Source organism: Aedes aegypti, chromosome 2, assembly GCF_002204515.2.
Source record: "Aedes aegypti strain LVP_AGWG chromosome 2, AaegL5.0 Primary Assembly, whole genome shotgun sequence".
Lineage (NCBI taxonomy): Eukaryota > Metazoa > Arthropoda > Insecta > Diptera > Culicidae > Aedes > Aedes aegypti.
In genome coordinates this window covers 124,348,890-124,371,007 of record NC_035108.1, presented here as the reverse complement: position 1 = coordinate 124,371,007, position 22,118 = coordinate 124,348,890, and the positions used below count along the sequence as shown (strand labels likewise).

At 36.7% G+C, this 22,118-nt stretch overlaps 1 protein-coding gene across 3 annotated transcripts in view; it reads left to right on the top strand.

Moving 5' to 3' along the window:
- Positions 1-287: 287 nt before the first annotated feature.
- The window catches only part of LOC5575134, a 60,550-nt gene continuing 38,719 nt past the window's right edge, over positions 288-22,118 (top strand). For 2 of the 3 annotated variants that reach the window (XM_021842210.1, XM_021842211.1), the window contains exons 1-3: positions 17,750-17,815; positions 19,301-19,731; positions 19,807-19,962. In XM_021842210.1, the coding sequence (XP_021697902.1) occupies positions 17,769-17,815; positions 19,301-19,731; positions 19,807-19,962 (634 nt within the window). In that variant the 5' untranslated portion in view covers positions 17,750-17,768. Of the gene's footprint in view, positions 655-17,749; positions 17,816-19,300; positions 19,732-19,806; positions 19,963-22,118 lie in introns of those variants that run through there. The other variant, XM_021842212.1, reaches the window with a different exon arrangement.

Sequence of the window (22,118 nt, the reverse complement as noted above, 5' to 3'; positions counted from 1 at the left end):
GTAAACTAATTTTTTGACACATTTATTTTGGGATACCCTACTGTAAAATGATCCCAAATACACCCGCTGGGCACGGTCCGATGCAGTTTTTGGAGTTTTTCAAAAAAATCCCTTTCTATATTCACCATCGTGATGGGATTTTTTAGGCAGCGAAAGCGAGACAAAAAATACAAACCCACCCAGGCCAAACAGAGACGCCTGACAAGCGTGGTGAATTTCCACTTCGGTTGTTTCTCTTCCCACCACTACCAGCAGCCATCAGTCGATGAGAAGAGACCACAAAAAGGAACAAAAAAAATCCCGTCCATAATCGAGAAAAAACGAAACACCTTCTCCATCACGGTTCTCGAAAGTAGTGAAATGAAGTGTAATTTTCGTGCGGAAAAACGTCGTGAAACTAGTTGAAAGTGCGTCTATCGTAAAGTGAAGACCGTGCGGAATCGAACGCGGGTGTTTTCCGGTCCAGTCGCGGCGTATTTCCGGTGGAAAAAGTGCTTTGGAAAAGTGTCGTCTGGATTTTGGTGTTTCAGGTTGATCGAGCCGTCGTTCGTTCAAAAAACGGACCACGGCATGAATGGCTGCTGCTTCGTGCATAGAAACTGAGCTGCCTTCGAAGCGGAATATTGACGGAGCGAAATTCGGGCTGTAATCAAGGTACGGTTTCGTGGCGTTTTCTGCAAAGGGGTGGAAAAAATTTTCCGTTTCCGATAGGTTCATTGATTTTCCCGTCGATTGGAGTTTTTCGAAAGAAGGGCTCCCGGAGGAAAATCGAATCTCGTCGCTCGTCGTCAAATCGGGAGGGATTTTAATCGATTTGCGTGAGCGTTTGCGGTGGTGTGCGTGAAATCTTGGAAGTCGTTTTTCGTGTCGAGACGTTGGTGTTCGGGTGTGTGCGTGCAAACTAGTCAGGAAACTGACAGAAAAAGTTGAAGAATGTCGTGTGAAAGGGAAAGGCGAAAACGGTTTTCAAAGCTGATGACAGACGAAGATGGTTGTATTTGTGGGTCCATTTTGTAAACAACGGTGTGTTTGTGAATGGAACGGCGGCTGTAACGTCTTGACGGACAGTCAAAACGATAGTGGAGAGTCTTCTTGATTCTTCCCTTTTCCCAAAGGCAGTGAGTACACAATCGTAAACAAGCACACAGCCAGTGAACAACACTGAAGAGATTGCTAGCTTTAGCTGCTGGCTGGTTGGATGAACTGAACAAGCGAAAACGCCATCAGTGATAGTCCGCAGAGGACGATGAGAAAAAAAAAACGGTCCGGTGTCGCACGCAATGATTAACGTACGGAGCAACGGCAGTGGCAGAGAATATGGGGGAAGTTAGAGCCATAGCCACTTCTTGTCTGGTAGTAGCGAAGCCCCTTTTAACCTTTGCGTACCTACCCGTAGTTTGTTTTTCTTTTAAGGATTTTTAAATCTTCAATCAGCTGTTCAAAATTCATTATTCAACCGATTATTTCAAAGTGCCAACCGATCCAAATTTAAACTGGGCTTTTCATGTTAGTCCATTGTCTAGTGCTTCCTTCAAAGGGCAAATCGTCCAGTGGAAAAGGCTCATTTACATACTCATAACGCTGAAAATTACTAATTTGGACGTCCACCCACTACGTTTTTGTAGGAATTTTTATGAATATTTTCATGAGCTATAACATATTAGGACACCCAAGCCATAACGTGTCGGTATCTTTACTACTTAAGCCAAGTATGCTGTATCGCTCAAGAAAAGTAAACATTTCTTGAACAGAATTAGTCAAGTAAACATTCTACAGTGAGCTCCATTTGAACATACATATCAAGCATAATTTTTCATAACGACGTATCTAACACTCGAAAGAATTCGAGATAAATGCGATGCAATTTATTGTAAAGTATTTTAAATTCTGACTTGAACAAAAGTTGTATAAACAGCAAGTTATCGTACATATTAGCTAACAATAAATCCAAAATGTTTTGCTCCCTATCTACTATAAGTTGCAAAAGAACACAGTTTCTATTCAATATTAAGCAATGCTGATTTGTTTTGAATTGGATTGAAAAATTGATAAAATCATGCTTGATTTAATCCGACGTAGGGTTTCGTTCTACTTCGTCGCGCTATTATTCGTCGTATCAGCGGATATTCCAACTTACCTGCAACATAGATTCATTTTCAAGTGTATTTTTCTGAAAGCTGTCATGATTTGCACACTTGTACATTAAAAATGCAATAAAACTACTGTATTTCGGTAAATAACTTCAGTTCAATTAACCACTTTGCACTTTTTCACCGAAATCGCATGGACGAACACGATTTGAGAGAAATGCTTTACGATCGACACCAGTCTTCTTCTTTTTTCTGGCGTTATGAGCACTTCCACAGTTATTGACTGAGAGCTTTCTTTGCCGATTGACCATTTTTGCATGTGTATATCGTGTGGCAGGTACGAAGATACTCTATGCCCTGGGAATCGAGAAAATTTCCATTACGAAAAGATCCTCGACCAGCGGGATTCGAACCCACGACCCTCAGCATGGTCATGCAGAATAGCTGCGCGTTTACCGCTACGGCTATCTGGGCTTGATCTTTGATACAAGTTTCTTCCCGCCCCCCTGTGTGACTTACATCGCCAGGTATTTATTTTCACTATGAAAAACCTTCGTACTTCTTCACTGAAGGATTTCATTCCAATCATACGCCGTAAAACTTCTATATTTCACGAAATTTTATGAAATTTCCTCAACGACCGCGTAAAATTGAGAATGTAAACAAAGTTCAATCCGTCGTACTGAGAAAAAAAAGCTTGTGCGCATCAATGTGTGCGCGACGCTCGACGTAAAAATACGGTTCTTTTGATTGTGTTCCAGGGTGGCCACCAAATTTCAATTTTGAAATTCCCGCTTTTTTCCCGGTTTTCCCGGTATGTTTCACCTAATTTTCCCGGTTTTTAACCCTTTCTTTCCCACGACTTTAATTGAATATTTCTATATCAAAAATCGTTTTTATAAAAGAAATTTTTCAAATCGGGTCAAAATGTTGGTTGTAATTTGATTGTTCATCAATAGTTTCACTATTGGAACAACAAATTGACTATTAGATTGTTCAAGTCTATATAAAATCTTATTCTGAAAACTATTGCATAGAATTCATCGCGTTTGTCGAAAATCAATGAAGCTCTGAAGCTACCATGGAAAAGAGATGGTTAATTCTCGCATAATTTATGATCTCGCCCTAAAAGCCATTGGTAACCATGTGTGTAGCTCGTTGTTTCTAAGAATTTGAATGGATTTACACGTTATTTAATAACTCTATCGTGAAGAAAGGATCATTATCTACCTGCCAGTGATGTTGGTTTGGGTGCTTATTCATTAATTTGCTCAGAAACAACGAGCTACACACGTGATTACCAATGGCTTTTAGGGCGTTATTTCAGATTATGCGAGAATTGTGCTAAAAAAAACCTACTCTTGGCACGGCAGAGAATTATTTTGAATGCTTCTAAAACCATTCTGTTTGTTGGCCTCTTAAGGTGATTAAAAAACGAAGCCAAACTTCGAATTTTTAAGTTCAAGTTTTAAGATCTAGAGAACCTGATAACCGTAAGCGGTAATACATTCTGGTGATGACCAAACGATCAAAATTTCAGCTCAGAGTGCTGTTTGGTTCTCTAGACTCGTGTTCTTGAAAATTCGAGCTTTGGCCTAAATTTATAATCGTCTTAAGTGCCTTACTGCTGAGTTTCAAATAATGTTAGCCCCAGGTACCTAGGCAAAATCATCACGATGCCCAAGTAGTTCATTACCGTAATTGGCAGTATTTCATTATTAATCCTTGGAATTTTCTTCATAAAAATGAAGAGTTTCTGTAGAGAGCAAATAAGTTTAACGGAGGTATGATACAAGGATGTACGGATGTAGAAGCACTTACTAAGGGCTCATTCACAATTTTGATAACACCGAAAATTATTATTTTTGACATCCACTCAACCTCTCGTGATGCTTTTTGTATGGATATTCTATACATTTTATATGAGCTGTAAAAGCTTGAGCGTTATGAAATCGTAAATGGGCCTTTATCAAAACTTAACTCTGACAATGCGAGAACAAAAATATTTTGAAACATTTCTTAAAAAAGAGTGGAACATTTTGAAGAAATATGTCGAAGAAATATGTTATACTATAAATTAAATCATTACTGTTTGAAAGATATTTGTTCAAAATTACAGATGCCTCATAACAATGACATTAAATAGAACTGCTATCTACAACTTATTTTGGGGTTGGTTTGTAGATTGCAGCTTGAAGATGTTCGTTCAAAACTATTTTCCCGGTGATCTTCTCAAATTCCCGGTTTTTCCCGTCTTTTTCCCGGTGGGTTAAAATTCCCGTCTTTTTCCCGCTTTTCCCGTTTTTCCCGGTTCGGTGGCCACCCTGGTTGTTTTTCGCTGCAGTGTGAGCAAATGCCATAATTGTGTTCATATGTTGGGGCTAAATTTTGATGACGATCAATAAATTTTAAAGGAAATTAGTATATTCCATCATGCTGAAAGAATGGAGGGAGATGCCCGTAGATCTATATATGCTAGTGAAACATTTTATTATAGCGTTGATATGTTGTGTTTTGGCCACTCACTATATCACAGTGAGTCGTAAGTTGTAAGACGAATCTGCAAACTGATTGCAACAGAAATGAAAACGATACGACGGATTGAGAATACGGCAAGATGCATTTTCTTCGCATTATTTCAAAAAAAAATCAAGATTTTTCAAAATCTTATTGTATAATGCTAAAGCCGTTTTGAGAAAGAATTGTTTGGCATCGGTTTGTGTCAGCGTCATTCACTGCAATACTGGGAAAATTGCTGTTCTCACTGACCAATGCTTAATACGATGGATACTAGCACATCACCCTACATGCCAAAATAAACAAATCGAAATTTGCTTTGTATTGACAGACGCATAATCTACAGAATTGGATTAAACATTTGCAATTTTTATTTTAAAATTTATTTTTATTTATTTAGTTGGTGTTACATCAATTAATTTGATAAAACCTCGTTAACGATGTTACGCCAATTTACTCGGTCCAAGGCTGTGTCTCTCCAACCTCGATTTTGGCCCACGTTCTCCAGATCTTGTTGCACCTGATCAAGCCACCTCGCTCGCTGTGCTCCCCGCCTTCTTGTGCCAACCGGATTCGACGCGAACACCATCTTTGCAGGATTGTTGTCCAGTAGTCTATTTTAAAATTTATTTTCTTTTTAAAATTGGTCGATGTTCAGACAGATTGAACTAAGTGCTTTTTCATGGTTCAAGAAAAACGTACGCCAGTCATTTGAAAATTTATTTTTTTGTATTGTTTCCTGTAATCATGGAACTTCCCTGGGCTTGGGATTATATTTTCCAGGGAGCGATGAATTTTGATAATTGATCGCTGTTGTTAGTAGTTTTGATTAGATGTTGGGTAAATTTCAAAGCAATGGCAACCTTTTTATTACAAAATTTAGATTTTATCTTCTGACCTAAAGATTCTGGTTAAACTACTGTACTATGCAGTTGGGCTGCTACGCTATCACTCATCAAAATTACTTTCACTTCGGGAAAATATAATTTCAAACTGGCGAGAAGATTACAGACTGAGGGTGGGTTAGGAGCACAATCAGACCCTTGAATGTGCAATGTGGGGTAGTAATTGGGAATGCCATTGACGGTTTGTAATCTTCTACGAGGTTTTCGAAAACCAACAGGGCGCGTGCACCGGGTTGCGGATAGGAGCAAAGGGAGATCAACAGCATCTACCTAAAATAATAGAGCAAAAAGCCGTTCCATGATTAGGTAATGTTAAGCGATCTTCTATGGTGTTCTAGTACTATAAAATTCTTCACTCACTGGGAATTCTGGCCTTGATAATATCAATAGTGATAAAAACATAAAATAATACCTAATACTTAATAAGTACAATGTAGCTTTAATGTAGTAATAAATGAAATAAAATCAATTTTCTATACTTGACAAGGTTTTGAAGACAATCAATGAGTGAAAGAACTACCTATTAGAAAAGCCACATCAGCTAAGTCTATACATATACAAATGTTGGTCATAGGGTCATGGCGAGCATTCGATATGTATGTCTATGACTGATTCTGATCTAATAGGGGCACTAGAAGACCACGCGGACAATTTCGAAACAAATTATTTTTATACATCGGTCTTACGTTCCGAAAGGCTCAGCTATGCTGCAAAGTAATTTTATAAGTTATTTTTTATTTTCATTACTGCTGTTTAATTGTTTATAATTCTAACAAAACTACATAATTAACTCATTACTAATCACTGTTCCTATATTCTCTTTTTCTCTCCTTCTTATCTGTTGCATGATTATGAGCATCACTAATATAATGCATGAGCATGCACAATAAGAATAATTTCAGGATTGAAAGCAGTACATGGATACCTGGATAGAATAGCTTCGAAAAGGGCGCTCAAAATATAATATTTCTGGTCAGGGAAGTATTTCATCAAGGGTATGTAAAATTTTTCCATTATTAACACCTAGATCACACAAACAAATGAACTAATATCAAATATTTTTTAAATATTTTTATATAAATCAGCATCGTCAATCAGTGTAAAAACAGATAAAGTTTGTAAAGTTATCACCATCGATTAAATTGCGCTTTGTATAGTAATGTTCATTCAGTATCAAAATCTCCTGTGCCATCAGCAGCCCTTAGCATCACTCTCATATTGTTATTATTTTGTTGTTTATAAAATTTCTAGAAAGCGATCAGCATATTCTTTCTTACTTGTACAATGGCCGATCTATTTGGAATTTTAATAAGTCAAATCAAACTTCAAAACTCAAATTAAATTGCTTTCAGCACATTTACATTTTGCAGCATTAATAGCATTATTGTGTCAAGTCTTCTCCATTCCCTATACCCTACCCCAACCCTTCTTATCCTTTCCGATGGTGTTCAAGTGGTCCGCATAGACTATTACGGCCATTACCTATCCCTTACCCCGGCTTTGGACTGACTTGCGCTCTCATTGCCCCACCAAACGCTGCAAAATGAAAATGAAAATGAAATGTTTCCTGTAATCATGGAACTTATCTATACGATAATGCATCTGCATCAGAATACCCTGGGCTTGGGATTATATTTTCCAGGGAGCGATGAATTTTGATAATTGATCGCTGTTGTTAGTAGTTTTGATTAGATGTTGGGTAAATTTCAAAGCAATGGCAACCTTTTTATTACAAAATTTAGATTTTATCTTCTGAACTTAAGATTCTGGTTAAACTACTGTACTATGCAGTTGGGCTGCACTAGGTTATCACTCATCAAAATTACTTTCACTTCGGGTAAATATAATTTCAAGATGGCGAGAAGATTACGAACTGAGGGTGGGTTAGGAGCACAATCAGACCCTTGAATGTGCAATGTGGGGTAGTAATTGGGAATGCCATTGACGGTTTGTAATCATCTACGAGGTTTTCGAAAACCAACAGGGCGCGTGCACCGGGTTGCGGATAGGAGCAAAGGGAGATCAATAGCATCTACCTAAAATAATAGAGCAAAAAGCCGTTCCATGATTAGGTAATGTTTAGCGATCTTCTATGGTGTTCTAGTACTATAAAATTCTTCACTCACTGGGAATTCTGGCCTTGATAATATCAATAGTGATAAAAACATAAAATAATACCTAATACTTAATAAGTCAATGCAGTAACAAATGAAATAAAATCAATTTTCTATACTTGACAAGGTTTTGAAGACAATCAATGAGTGAAAGAACTACCTATTAGAAAAGCCACATCAGCTAAGTCTATACATATACAAATGTTGGTCATAGGGTCATGGCGAGCATTCGGTATGTATGTCTATGACTGATTCTTATCTAATAGGGGCACTAGAAGACCACGCGGACAATTTCGAAACAAATTATTTTTATACATCGGTCTTACGATCCGAAAGGCTCAGCTATGCTGCAAAGTCATGTTATAAGCTATTCATTACTATTGTTTAATTCAAGCATAATTCTTCAAATCGGCGTATCTAACATTTGCATGAAATCGAGAAAAAAGCGATGCAACATATTGTAAAGCATTTTAAATCCTATTTAAAATGTTTTACATTTTTTCTATTGCTGTGTCTTGTAAAAGTTGAAGAAAAGAACACTGTTTCTAACCACTATTAAACAATTCAGATTTGTTTTGAATTGGATTGAAAAACTGGTGAAATTATCGAATAAACCCTTTTGCTTTGTGCCGCTCACATACACCATGATGATTCGTCGATACCATACCTTGATTGATACATACACCTTGCTACCTTTAACTACAACGAATATTGGGTTTCCGAATGTTTCCAATTTCAACTCGACTAACAGGAGCGCGGACGGAGCCGTGAGTAACAAAAGTAGATGGAGAACAGTTCTTGTGAGAAAATTGGTAAGAAATATTGACTAGAACCGAATACGAACGAATGTTCCACATCAGTTTGCCGACGCGTCAGCTAGCTGCAGCTGTAGAAATCCCAATTCCTCGATTTCCAACATGTTTAGTGATTCGGAAACGGTATGACGTATCTGCTGATTCAAATTTTATGTTTTGATTCTGCATATAGGTCGCTTTACTATGAGCATATGTACGGTGTATGTGCTAGCATGAACAGTGTTGACAGTTGAGTCGCTTTGCAAACGTAGGGTGTATGTAGCCAAATTAAAAACACTGCAAGCCTAATTTTTCAAATCGGCGTATCTAACATTTGGAAGGATTCGAGAAAAATGCGATGCAATATATTGTAAAGCATTTTAAATCCTGTTTAAAATGTTTTGCATTTTTTCTATTGCTGTGTCTTCTATAAATTGAAAAAAAGAACACCGTTTCTAACCACTATTAAACAATTCCGATTTGTTTTGAATTAGATTGAAAAACTGGTGAAGTTATCGAATAAACCCTTTTGCTTTGTGCTGCTCACATACACCATGATGATTCGTCGATATCATACCTTGCTTGATACATACACCTTGCTTGATGCGTCGGTTTGACAGTTCATTTATCACATGCGTCACGTCATATACACCAGTATTGTTTTGAAGTTGCACATACACCGGTTTGCAAATTCCCATAAAACATAATAAAGTTTGTTCTATTCGTCAGTTTCTACGTTCAACTACAACGAATATTGAATGTTTCCAATTTCAACTCGACTAACAGGAGCACCGGACGGAGCCGTGAGTAACAAAAGTAAATGGAGAACAGTTCTTGTGAAAAATTTGGTGAGAAATTTGTCTAAAACCGAATACTGATGATGTTCCACATCAGTTTGCCGACCCGTCAGCTTACTGCAGCTGTGAAAATCCGAATCTCTCGATTTCCAACATGTTTAGTAATTCGAAAACAGTATGACGTATCTGCTGATTAAAATTTTATGTTTTGATTCTGCATATAGGTCGCTTTGCTATGAGCATATGTACGGTGTATGTGCTAGCATGAAAAATGTTGACAGTTGAGTCGCTTTGCAATGGTAGGGTGTATGTAGCCAAATTAAAAACACTGAGTAAAGTGCACATAGGGCAGAATTGAAATTTATTTCAAAAAATCAAAAAAATGTTTTAGGATTACTTTTTTGGACTCAATATGTAGATTATGCGTTTGTCAAGCCCATGCAAAGCAAATCTCGATTTGTTTATTTTTGCAGTTACGTCGGAATGAAGAATTATGCTTGACTGAGTAAAGTGCACATAGGGCAGAATTGAAATTTATTTCAAAAAATCGAAAAATGGTTTTAGGAATACTTTTGTATGCTCAATATGTAGATTATGCGTTTGTCAAGCCCATGCAAAACAAATCTTGGTTTGTTTATTTTTGCAGATACGTCGGAATGAAGAATTATGCTTGAATTGTTTATAATTCTAACAAAACTAGGGTCAGGCGGGGCAAGATGAGCACCCTAAGGATAAGCGCGATTTAAGCCTACTTAAACGTTATTATTTTGGTAAAATTGGTAACCATCCTTATCTTTTACATTACTACTTTGACCTCCAACCATTAAAAGTTTTAAAAAGTGATAAATAGTTTTCCAAATAACACGTTAAAAAATAGCTTTTTTATCATCGGTCAAACAAATTGCGGGGCAAGATGGGCACCCCCATAAAAAGATGCATTTTACTAAAGAAAACTGTTATTTTTCAATGTTTGCAATATCCCGAGATATTTTCTTTAATATCTGATAATATTTATCTTCAACTAGCTTAGTTTTTAAAACTTTTATCAGAAAATAAATAACTTTTCATGAATTGCTAAGATTTTACTTAAAAAAAAACGATTAAATTTGTTGTTTGTTTGTATTTTTTTAAGAAAAATTGTTTTGTGCAAAGAAGATACCGTAAGTCAAGCCCACAGCTAAATGTGATTCTATAATTTCACACTTTTACTTAATTTTGAACATGGTGCTCATCTTGCCCCAAGGGTGTAAATTTATTAATATAATCAAAACAATTGAAATATTTTTTAAATTTGATAAAAAGTTTTGCTCCTGATTATCTACAGAAGATTATTCTATAACTATACGGTCAAAAACGAATGAATTAATTTGTTTACGCAACAAAAATATCACTTGTAAATTAACAAATCTTATATGAAAAGGTAAATTTTTGGACTTCTATGTATTTTGGACAATATTTACGTTGTGCTGTTGATTTTTTAGCTGAAATTTGTGGCCATCATATCACTTTAATTATATTCATCAGAACCCCAAATAATGTATTGAAAAAAATCGGTAGGAACGACACAAACTAGGGGTGCCCATCTTGCCCCGGGTGCTCATCTTGCCCCACATTCCCCTACATAATTAACTCATTACTAATCACTGTTCCTATATTCTCTTATTCTCTCCTTCTTATCTGTTGCATGATTATGAGCATCACTAATATAATCCATGAGAATGCACAATAAGAATAATTTCAGGATTGAAAGCAGTACATGGATACCTGGATAGAATAGCTTCGAAAAGGGCGCTCAAAATATAATATTTCTGGTCAGGGAAGTATTATTATCAAGGGTATGTAATTTTTTTTCCATTTTTAACACCTAGATCACACAAACAAATAAACTAATAATAACAAATATATAAAAAAAAAATAATAACTATTTACACCTTGACAGAACTGCCTATCTCAAAAATAGGTAGAAGGGCGGGACGATGGTGCGAGCCTACCCACTCTGTCATCGGTGGGCGTCGGGCGTGCTAACTGGTATAGCATGGCCTATGGGGCTCTGCCTGCACAAATCATGTTTTCTTTCTCTTTCACTTTTTTGTGAATTGCTAACAACAATGCCATTAAAGTAAATCCAATACAAGAATGCAGTGCAGAACCTCATAACGCCTTTTTCGGTAAACGTATTTCCCAGCGTGGGGTTTATAGGGATGTTTGTGTAAACAACGCAGATTGGCCATGGCTAGGGGGTGCGTTGATATTAGCAGATTAGCAGATAAGGTATTCAAATGGTTTGATCTTGCAGTTTGTCCCGTATCTACATACGTTCAACGCAATGTGCGTCGGTACAAACGCACATAAATACTTCACACAAAATAAAAAAAAAAATGTTCTGGACTCCCCGACCGATTTTTTTGATTTTAGTCGCAAATGAAAAAGAAAAGTCTAATTGTTTTTAGTTTTAAATTTCAGGCTTACCTATTTTTTTGTAATAAAGTTGCTCCACAAAGACACCGTGAATGACCAATAAATACTTTTAACAACAAAAAATGAAATTAACTAGAACTCTTACTAAACAGCCTAATTTTGTTAAGACTTGACGACAATTGACATTTAAGACTCTAATCTTACGTAAAAGACAGAGTAATCAGAACAGCACTTGAATGACAAATTATTCAAAACCATTTCGACTAGACGGTATTAGTAATTACACTACTACACTACTATTTCAAACACATTCTGATGGAGCTGCTGATTTCCACAATGCTTCCTTTTCTCAGAAGCAAGGGAATATGGGTACTTTTCAAAAACTACCACGTCACAATACTAATAAAAAAAAGCAGTGTTCATGTGGGCGCCATTGCCTAGTCCGTCTGAGTATTGGTCCTGGTAGAGGGGAAACTTGGCAAAAGCCAGACCGAGGGTTCAACCTTGACAAGTTAAGCTGTCAGGCAGCTCCAACTGAAAACCATACAAAAAAAAAAAAAAAATAAGAGATAAAATAACAAAAATAATAACAAAATAATAGCAAAAATGTAGGCAACCGTAAATAACAAAATATGTTATTCCCTCCCCTTGGTTATGCGACCTTGCCGCGATGGGAGGGCATAATCCATTAGCCCATATGATGGAAACCAAAGGCGTAACCTGTAGTGGTGGTATCACATTTTGGCATTTTTTGCTTAAAGCCGCGTCATAATTCATATGGCATAGACACAATAATATCTCGGATGTGATCCAACGGACATTCTGCGTCATTGATAGAATTGATGCCCATTTCAAATAATTAATCTATTCGAAGTGGACATTAATACTATTGGTGACGTTCAGTTTGCCTTTTGCTAACCAGAATGATCCGTAGCCACTCTTACTATTAGCTAGTTAGATACATCGTTATCATATACGACGTAGGGAATACATAGGAACTCTTAGGAAAATGACTAGTAGATTCACTGAGTAGAAATGAGTGGCGACAATCTTATTTTAATATGGTTTTTACATTGCCATAATAAGAAATACCTCTTCTGTAACAGCGGTATAAATAACACTGTTCGACAAAAAAAATTTTTTGGCTGGATCAAGGACGCGGTTATATGGGTCTTGAAGTGCAAGAAAAGTGTAGAAAGAGGCCGTTTTCAAATGATTTACAGCACCCCTGGATTAGTTTTTGACAAAATTTGAAAATTTTGCATTTTTCATCAAAAAAAGCGTAATAAGCAAAATATCAATATATTTTCAAATTCAATTATTCCACCATTGAATTAGTCAAATCAATATTTTTTAGCCCTAGATCGCTTCAGGGAAACGTGCACCATTTCAGAAGAATATTGGCATCATTTTTATATATGAATTTGGAATGTTAACGATCATTAAACAAGCGTATGAGGATGTGCACCATATAAATACTACTACAGGGACGGACCTGGTGTAGTGGTTAGAACACTCGCCTCTCACGCCGAGGACCTGGGATCGAATCCCATCCCCGACACAGTCACTTATGACGTAAAAAGTTATAGTGACGACTTCCTTCGGAAGGGAAGTAAAGCCGTTGGTCCCGAGACGAACTAGCCCAGGGCTAAAAATCTCGTTAATAAAGTCAAATCAGTCAAATCAATCACTACTTATTTTTCTATTCCACACATCTGGTTCATTATATAATAATTATAATAGGTTCAAGAAGACGCTTGATTATGATTTATTTCTTTGCTCCATTTTATAAAGCAATGAGCAATGCAATCCAGTAACATTTGAGTTCAACAAGGATACGACTACGGAAAATTGATGTGTCTGTGATGTGATGTGAATATATGGGCTGGTTGGTATAATAAACTCTCAGCAGAAATACAAAATATATATAGGTTGGACACTGACATGTAAGTGGTATTACATGCGCTAGTCGGTTTATCAGGAGACGATGTCTGTAAAAAAATGTGATAACATTGTTATTTGCAATTTCTAAATATTTCGATAGGTACTCATTAATAATTGTTTACTTATCGTGACATTCATTTTCCTCGGAATATCCCTAAGAAAATTACAGAATAACATGAAATAGCAACAAATAATTTAGTAATTATCATTATCACATTTTTTGCGAAAGCCGCTCAAGCAGGCATGAGCTCTTTTTGATTCAGTCTGTGCACAATACTAATCATTTGTGAAAATTGATTTAGTGGTAACATGCCTGCTTCTTACTTGTAAGATGAAACAATTTCTGGTTAAACCATTTCCGATATTTTTTTATTTTTCGGTTCTAAATTTCACATGTTTTTTGGCAATTTTAATCAAACTTTCAGTTTTGAGATTTGGAATGAATTTCACAAATAATTTCGATATATTCAAAATGAGTAAAACACTTGCTTTTCTATGTCTTCTTGTTAAAAGAAAGAAAAATAGAAATTACGTGAAGTTTCGCAAAATTGTTTATCACAAATATGGATAAATTGTTTCTTCACTTAATTGAAAAGCATTTTTACTCGTTTCGAGGATATGGGAATGGGGGCTCATAAATGGACACGTTTGTCCATATATGAGAGACGAGTTTAAAATTAACCTTAATGGTCGACTTCTTTATGTTTCCAATATGCTTACAACTAAACCCATTTGAAGAAAACATCTCATTGAACAAGAAACTAACGATCCATTTGAAAGTTTGATTAAAATTGCTGAAAAATATGTAAAATGTAGAACCAACAAAAAAATCGGAAATGGTTTAACCAGAAATTGTATCATCTAACAAGTAAGAAGTAGGCATGTTACCATTAAATCAGTTTTCACAAATGATTAGTATTGTGCGCAAACTGTATCAAAAAGATCTCATGCCTGCCTGAGTGGCTGTCAAATGATGTCACAAAAAATGTGGAATTGTTGATTACTGAATTATTGGTTGCTATTTTACGTTAGTCTGTAATTTCTAGGGATATTCTGATAACAAATGGACCTCACGATAAGTAATCTATTCTTAATGAGTACCTTTAAAAATCTTTGGAAATCGCAAATAACATTATTATGACATTTTTCACGGACTTCGCCATCGGCTCCTGATAAACCGACTAGCTCATGTAAGACCACTTACATGTCAGTGTCCAACCTAATTTTGTATTACTGCCAAGAGTTTATTAGACCAACCAGCCCATATAAACATAACAGACACATCAATTTTCCGCATTCGTATCCTTGTTGAAATCAAATGTTACTGGATTGCATTGCTCATTGCTTTATAAAATGGAGCAAAAAATTAAATCCTAATCAAGCGTCTTCTTGAACCTATAATAATTATTATATAATGAACCAGATGTGTGGAATAGAAAAATAAGTAGTATTTATATGGTGCACATCCTCATATGCTTGTTTAATGATCGTTAACATTCCAAATTCATATATAAAAATGATGCCAATATTCTTCTGAAATGGTGCACGTTTCCCTGAAACGATCTAGGGCTAAAAAATATTGATTTGACTAATTCAATGGTTGAATAATTGAATTTGAAAATATATTGATATTTTGCTTATTACGCTTTTTTTGATGAAAAATGCAAAATTTTCAAACTTTGTCAAAAACTTATCCAGGGGTGCTGCAAATCATTTGAAAACGGCCTCTTTCTACACTTTTCTTGCACTTCAAGACCCATATAACCGCGTCCCTGATCCAGCCAAAAAAATTTTTTGTCGAACAGTGTAATCTAATTCCAGCTTCATTTTCGCAAAATTTACAAGTAGAAAGTAGGCGTTGTGAAGCATTGCATTTGCCACCGAAAAGTGAATCATGTAGGAGACTGTAATAGAAGCCTCAGGTAACTTTACTCTTTAATATTCACTATAAAATGACTATGGAAAGTAAGACGCTGAGATCGATCATTAGGGTACACTTGCTAGTTTCGAAAAATTGTTGAACAGACAAGGAAAGCGACTTTTTTCTTTAAGGATATATGAACGTAATGACCAATAAACACTTTTAACAACAAAAAATAAAATTAACTAGAACTACTACTAAACAGCCTAATTTTGTTAAAACTTGACGACAATTGACATTTAAGACTCTAATCTTACGTAAAAGACAGGAGTAATCAGAATAGCACTTGAATGACAAATTATTCAAAACCATTTCGACTAGACAGTATTAGTAATGACACTACTACACAACTATTTCAAACAAATTCTGATGGAGCTGCTGATTTTCACAATGCTTCCTTTTCTCAGAAGCAAGGGAATATGGGCACTAGACTGATGCAAATTTTGAAGTTTTTGCTCCCCTATGCTTAAACGATGTCAATTATGATAAAAATGATCCTCCCAAAATTTGAAGTGATTCGGAAGAAATTTGGTTGTGCACACGCTATTTGAAGTTTATATAGAGATTACTATGGAAAACGCCAATCTTTTGTGTTCAGCCCTCTAACACGTCATCATAATATTTTAGGTTAAAGTGAACAAACTCATCTTATGTGAAAACTTCCCAGCTACAACTTTGCCGAAGACCACATTTCGATGGGACGTAAGGATTATTTGTTATTATTGATAACAAAGTCCAAATCGTGCTGAGATGATCATTCAATTACTTTCAGAGCAACACTGCTGTTTTGCTGTAGAACATAGTAGCCTGGATTACTTTGATCTATGCTTCCCGCCAGGAGCACCGCTGTTGCCTGCCGAACAGTTGGTGAAGCATGCTACATGCAAACCAACTTTATAATGAAGAATAACAATTTATCGTGAGGTCCAATCAAAAAGTGGTCTTTTGCAAAGTTGTAGCTGGGAAGTTTCCACATAAGATGAGTGTGTTCACTTTTACCTAAAATATTATGATAACGTGTTAGAGGGCTGAACACAAAAGATTGACGTTTTCCATAGTAATCTCCATATAAACTTCAAATGGCGTGTGCACAGTCAAATTTCTTCCGAATCACTTCAAACTTTGGGAAGATGCTATTTACCATAATTAAAATCGTTTAAGCATAGGGGAGCAAACATTTCAAAATTTGCATCACTCTAATGGGCACTTTTCAAAAACTACCACGTCACAATACTAATAAAAAAAACAGTGTTCATGTGGGCGCCATTGCCTAGTCCGTCTGAGTATTGGTCCTGGTAGAGGGGAAACTTGGCAAAAGCCAGACCGAGGGTTCAGCCTTGACAAGTTAAGCTGTCAGGCAGCTCCAACTAAATACCATACAAAAAAAAATGTAGGCAATCGTAAATAACAAAATATGTTATTATTTAGATATTGATAACAAAATAATAACTGAATAGGCTACTCACAAGTAGATCAAAACAATGGTATGGTAATTTTAGTTCCTTGATTTTAACATCTTAATTTAGCATGATTGAAAAATAAACTTTTTGCTTTCCTGCTAAAAAACTTTTTCTTTTTGAATCTTCAATGAATATCATACGAATAGTAAAATGAGCTATTATGATATAATTTAATATTGGTTTGTTCTCATGAATTTTTTAAATAAAGTTTGTTATTCTTTAGATATTTAATGTTGTTTAGTATTTTTTGCACAAATAACAAATTTTACCATATTATTTTTTGTTATTGATTAGTTATTACATGACTTTAAAGAATAACATATCAGTGATAGATTTTGCTACGATTGTATGTTTTGCTCTTGATGAGATATTTAATGTCATATATTAATAACATAATAATGGTTTAAGTAGATATGATTTCAAAATGTGTTCTAACTTTACCATTATTTTGTTATTCACCTCTACCCGGGTAGTTATTAACCGGAGTTTCAATTTAAAACAGTGCGATTTGTGCTGTTATATTAAAGTTTTGTCTTCTATGTTGCTTTGTTAATTTAATAGATAGGATTCGACAACTGACAACTGATCCATAACTGTTGGTTGGAAAATGTACTTTTAACAGCCGATTCGACATTTGGAGATCATCAAAAACAGACGTTGGGTACGCAAAGGTTAATATTGCTTTTACATGTAGGAACCTTTTTTTTTCTCCCGTTCCGTCGACGTGCGTTTGCCCTGGCACTCTGTAGCTCGGCTACCATTTTCCTTCGCGTTATGTCGCCGTCCGCCATCGTCGTCATCATCGCGGATGGGTCACGACGACGATAATCATTTTCAGCGCGTTCGCAATGGCAGGTTTGTGGATTTTTAGCAAAATGGAGCACCGCGAAATATGATGACGGGGCTCTGAGTAGGTTCTATACATTGCAGTCTGCTCATCTGGATTTTTGTTTTTCTTGAAGTCAAATCATCAGCTGATATAGTCGTTCAGTTCCGATGTAAGCGTAAACAAATGTACGGGGAGGGTGACCTTGGATGGCTTATGCGTTTCGCTCGACGATTTGAGAAGCAACGGTCTGAATGGGATTGACTTGAGGCCATTCGGATTGTTTACTGTTTTGGGGGGTATATTATTCGTAGAATAGAAAAATAAGGTGGTGCGATAAGTGTAATGACTGCATACAGAGGAAATGTGTATATGCGCTTCGACTGAGATACGTGCTTCGAACGGGCCTAGGAATGACTGATAAAAATGATAAGGATTTATATTTTTTAGTGATTGGCGTTGGTAACAAACTGCTTAAAATAGGGCAGCGGACATAGATTAAGAGAAAGAAAACAAAGCCAAGTGTATTGATTTGAAAAGCTTACAGCCTTTCAAATCATTACAATGTATAGTGCATCTGAAAATTGATTATGCTTTCGATGTTAAACTATACTTCATTAGATCCTTCAATCACAGGACTAGGATAAAGAATTAACTTGGGTACTTCTATGATTCACTTTGGCATGTTTTTGACATCCCTGGGGTAACTCATGTAAATCAGATGTGAAAATATTGTACAATATTGGTCCCAAAATGCTGCCTTGAGGAACAACAGCTCTTACAGGAAGTCTTGTAGACTTGGTGTTCTGATAATTAACCTGAAGTGTCCGATTTGACAGATAATTTTGGATTATTCTAGTAAAATAGTCTTTAGATTCGTTGGAACGAACTCCGTGATTGCTTATATACAGAAGAACATCATGTTCAAAATCAACGACTTTCACTTCAGAGTCTAGTGCCAAATTGATTCAAGTGATCAATCTACTCAATCGAAACTGCCGATTTTTTACTGTGTACTTTATTCAGGTGGTGAGTGTTGAAAAACATCTACTCTGGAATACCTTAGTTTGGTATTCTACAGTAATTTTCTTCTGCTCGGGAAGATATGCAGGAACTCGATACCATTGATAATGCCTGAAAACGAATGTTGAATAAGGTTCAAATATTGAATGATAATAAGCCTTGAACAATTTTCATTTTTTGTTGCGCTTAAATATCTCCAGATTGAAACAACAACCTCAAAAGACCCTCAGAAGTCAATGTCATTTTAGGTTTTGAGTATCGTTTCGTAACAATCAGTGACGATAACGGTGGAAACAAAAATTATCCAGTAGATGACGTTTATATTGCTCCATTCATTTTCTCGTTCCACAAATTTCTGCATCAAATTGCATGCATGAAAGCAAGCAGAGCATAAAAACAAAACACACACCATAAAGCATAGCAATGTTTGTCTATTCACCGGTCCAAGCATATTTCCTCATCTTTGGCATATTTTTCTTGTACCTTTACAGCCATCTCCCCAACGGCAGCAAACTAAACTTACACTCACACCCTGAAGACGGGACGGTCGGACGTTTCTCGCGTTCCACTTCGCTGCTGCGCCAAGTGCTGAGACTATACCAAAACAACAGTAAATCTAAAACCTTACGGCGACGAAAACGAAGGGAAACAAGTTCAAAAACCTCTTCTCGGCCATCGCAAAAAGCCCGAGCAAAGCGCCATCACAATTTCCCCCTGCGGAATAATATGGGCAAGCGACATGCCGCGGACAGCGAGAATCACCAGTACGAAACGCCCCAGAAGCGCCAGAAGGTTTCCATTGAAACCCCCACCAGCTGCAGTCCGGCTCTGAACGTGAGCTTTCAACTTACGAGGGAGTTCGTCGATGGCACCATTCTGACGGATCTGTCGCTCAAGGACTGGCGCATCGGAAAGCCAATAGGTAGGTTTCGGATGATGTGTGCATTACGTCGTTGATACAATTGGACGATTGATTGATTGATGTTTCTCTTCGTAGGCAAAGGCAGCTTCGGGGAGATCTTCCTCGCGTCGGACAATGTCTCCAAGCCAGTCACAAGTGAAAATGCCAAATACGTGGTCAAGATCGAACCGCACTCCAACGGGCCACTGTTTGTAGAGATCCACGCACTGCTCAACACGGCTAAAAGAACAGGTAGGTTGCGAATTTTGTTACGTTGATTGCACTATTGATTCGTTTATCCGGAGACATTTCTTGTAACATTACGAGACAAGTGTTATTGCTATGTTATATCTTTTTTCATGATTATCTATAGGAATTGTATTAAAAATAAATTCGGGAGTTCAAGACCAACAATTCAAAAGGCCTCAAGTCCAAAATGTAAACAAATCGGTTTTCTGCTGATTTCAGTGTATAAGAGCCTATTCTTACTAAAACATACAATAGTCATTTAAAAATATGCATAAAAGTTGAAAAAATAACATTTTTCTAAAAGGCCCCATCTCATTTTCCGCTAACCAGGTTATTCATCGCAAATGCGGCCTTTTCTCAAAAAGGCCTCATTTCTATATCTGACGGAAACCGATTTGAGGCCTGTTAAACAAACATCAAAATTGCAATGTAGATTGCGAAAAACGTTCCAAATTCACTAAGTAGATGCAGGTTATACTACGGAGCGACTGCTCCTTGTATTATTTTATACAGTGGTTGTCTAAACGGCGAACATTATCGGAACCCTGTAGACTGATGTATTTTGTATCATACTACCTAATAATACCTGTGTCAGCCTGTCTGTACTTCACAAATTATGAACAAAAACACGATTTGGTTTCAATTTCATGAAAAACAACGTTCAATTGCAATATTATTTCAATTGAACCACCATTTCCATACATTTTCTCGGCGACAAACTCGCGTAGCACATACATAATGTTCATGGATGATGAAGGGTTCAATCAATCACATATTTAATCAACCGCACGAATCTTCTCTTAATGTAGGGATCTCCATGTACTTTGCTTCACCACTTAACACTCTTCTACACTTCAAATTTCTTATTTCATCATCAATTTTGAATGATTTTCAAAAGGCCACATCAGAAGATGATGAAAAAACAAGCCACAACTAGAAGGCCTCAACACATTTTAGAGTAAACAAAGGCGTCAACTCACAGGCCTCATCAGCGTCGGCCGGCGTCTATGGCCACAAATGAAAAGGGCTGCACAGCTTTTGGTGAAATAAAAGCCTCATTTCTTTTGACTCATTTTTGACGTTGGATAACGTCTTACGGCAACATATGGGGGTACAATTCAGAAAAACGAAAAATTGAGCATGTAACGAAAAATGGTCAGGTTTTGACCGCTAATAACTCAGTCATTTATCGATAGATTTTCAATATTTATCCATGAATCGATTGGAAATTTATCTACGCGTCGATTCAAATGGAGGACACTATTGATTATTAGCAACAAACTATTGAAATATCGTAAAACGTTGACCCCTTTCTTATCTAACCAATCACGTTCAAGCACATTTTTCGGTTCCGCTTCCCACTATAAAAGCGCACCGCACCCTGCTTCTTCCCACATTGACCTTCGGGTTAAAGTCCCTCTCAAACAACAACAACAACTTCTTCCCACATTCTTCTTTTTGCCGTCAGACTGTGAACACGGTCGGCGAGCAAATTTCGAGAGTCATTCGCGTACTCAGTTCAGTTTTCAATAGGACGCGAATACAATACGCATTAGAACCGAAGAACCACGCATTTCGGAGCCGCAGCAACTGAAGCCGCTCATTTGATTGCACCAGCCAGCATAATCGTTTTCGGCCAGAAATCGTCGCTACCAGCCAGTGCTCCGCTGTCATTGCCATGCGGGAGGCTAGCGCGGTCATTCTGGTTCATTAGATCGAGCGGAACAGCCGTCACCGTCCGTGTAATATTCCCTAATTTGTACGAGATGGCTGAAGAAAATCGACCAAAGCCGCTTGTTGAAGCGCACATCGTCATCCGCACCGCAAATCTCATCGGGCGAGGCAGATTGAAACCAGTGCGCCGTCAAAATGTGTCCGTGTTACGAAAATTCAATAACTTAATCGGCCCTTTTGAGAGCCAACAAATGTGTTTTAAAGAGTTATTTGTATAATATTCCCTAATGTGTTTACCACATACTTGCTATAATCTCTTAATTCATCTCATAGCATCATACAATAATTGATTTATTACGAATAATTGACAATACGGCAATTTGAAGCTGTTTCCGAGGATGCTGCCACAGTGCCGTCGGGTTGCAATAACAGCATAATGCTAATCTGTACATCCCTTACCCAGACATCAGTTTCATATAGCTTAT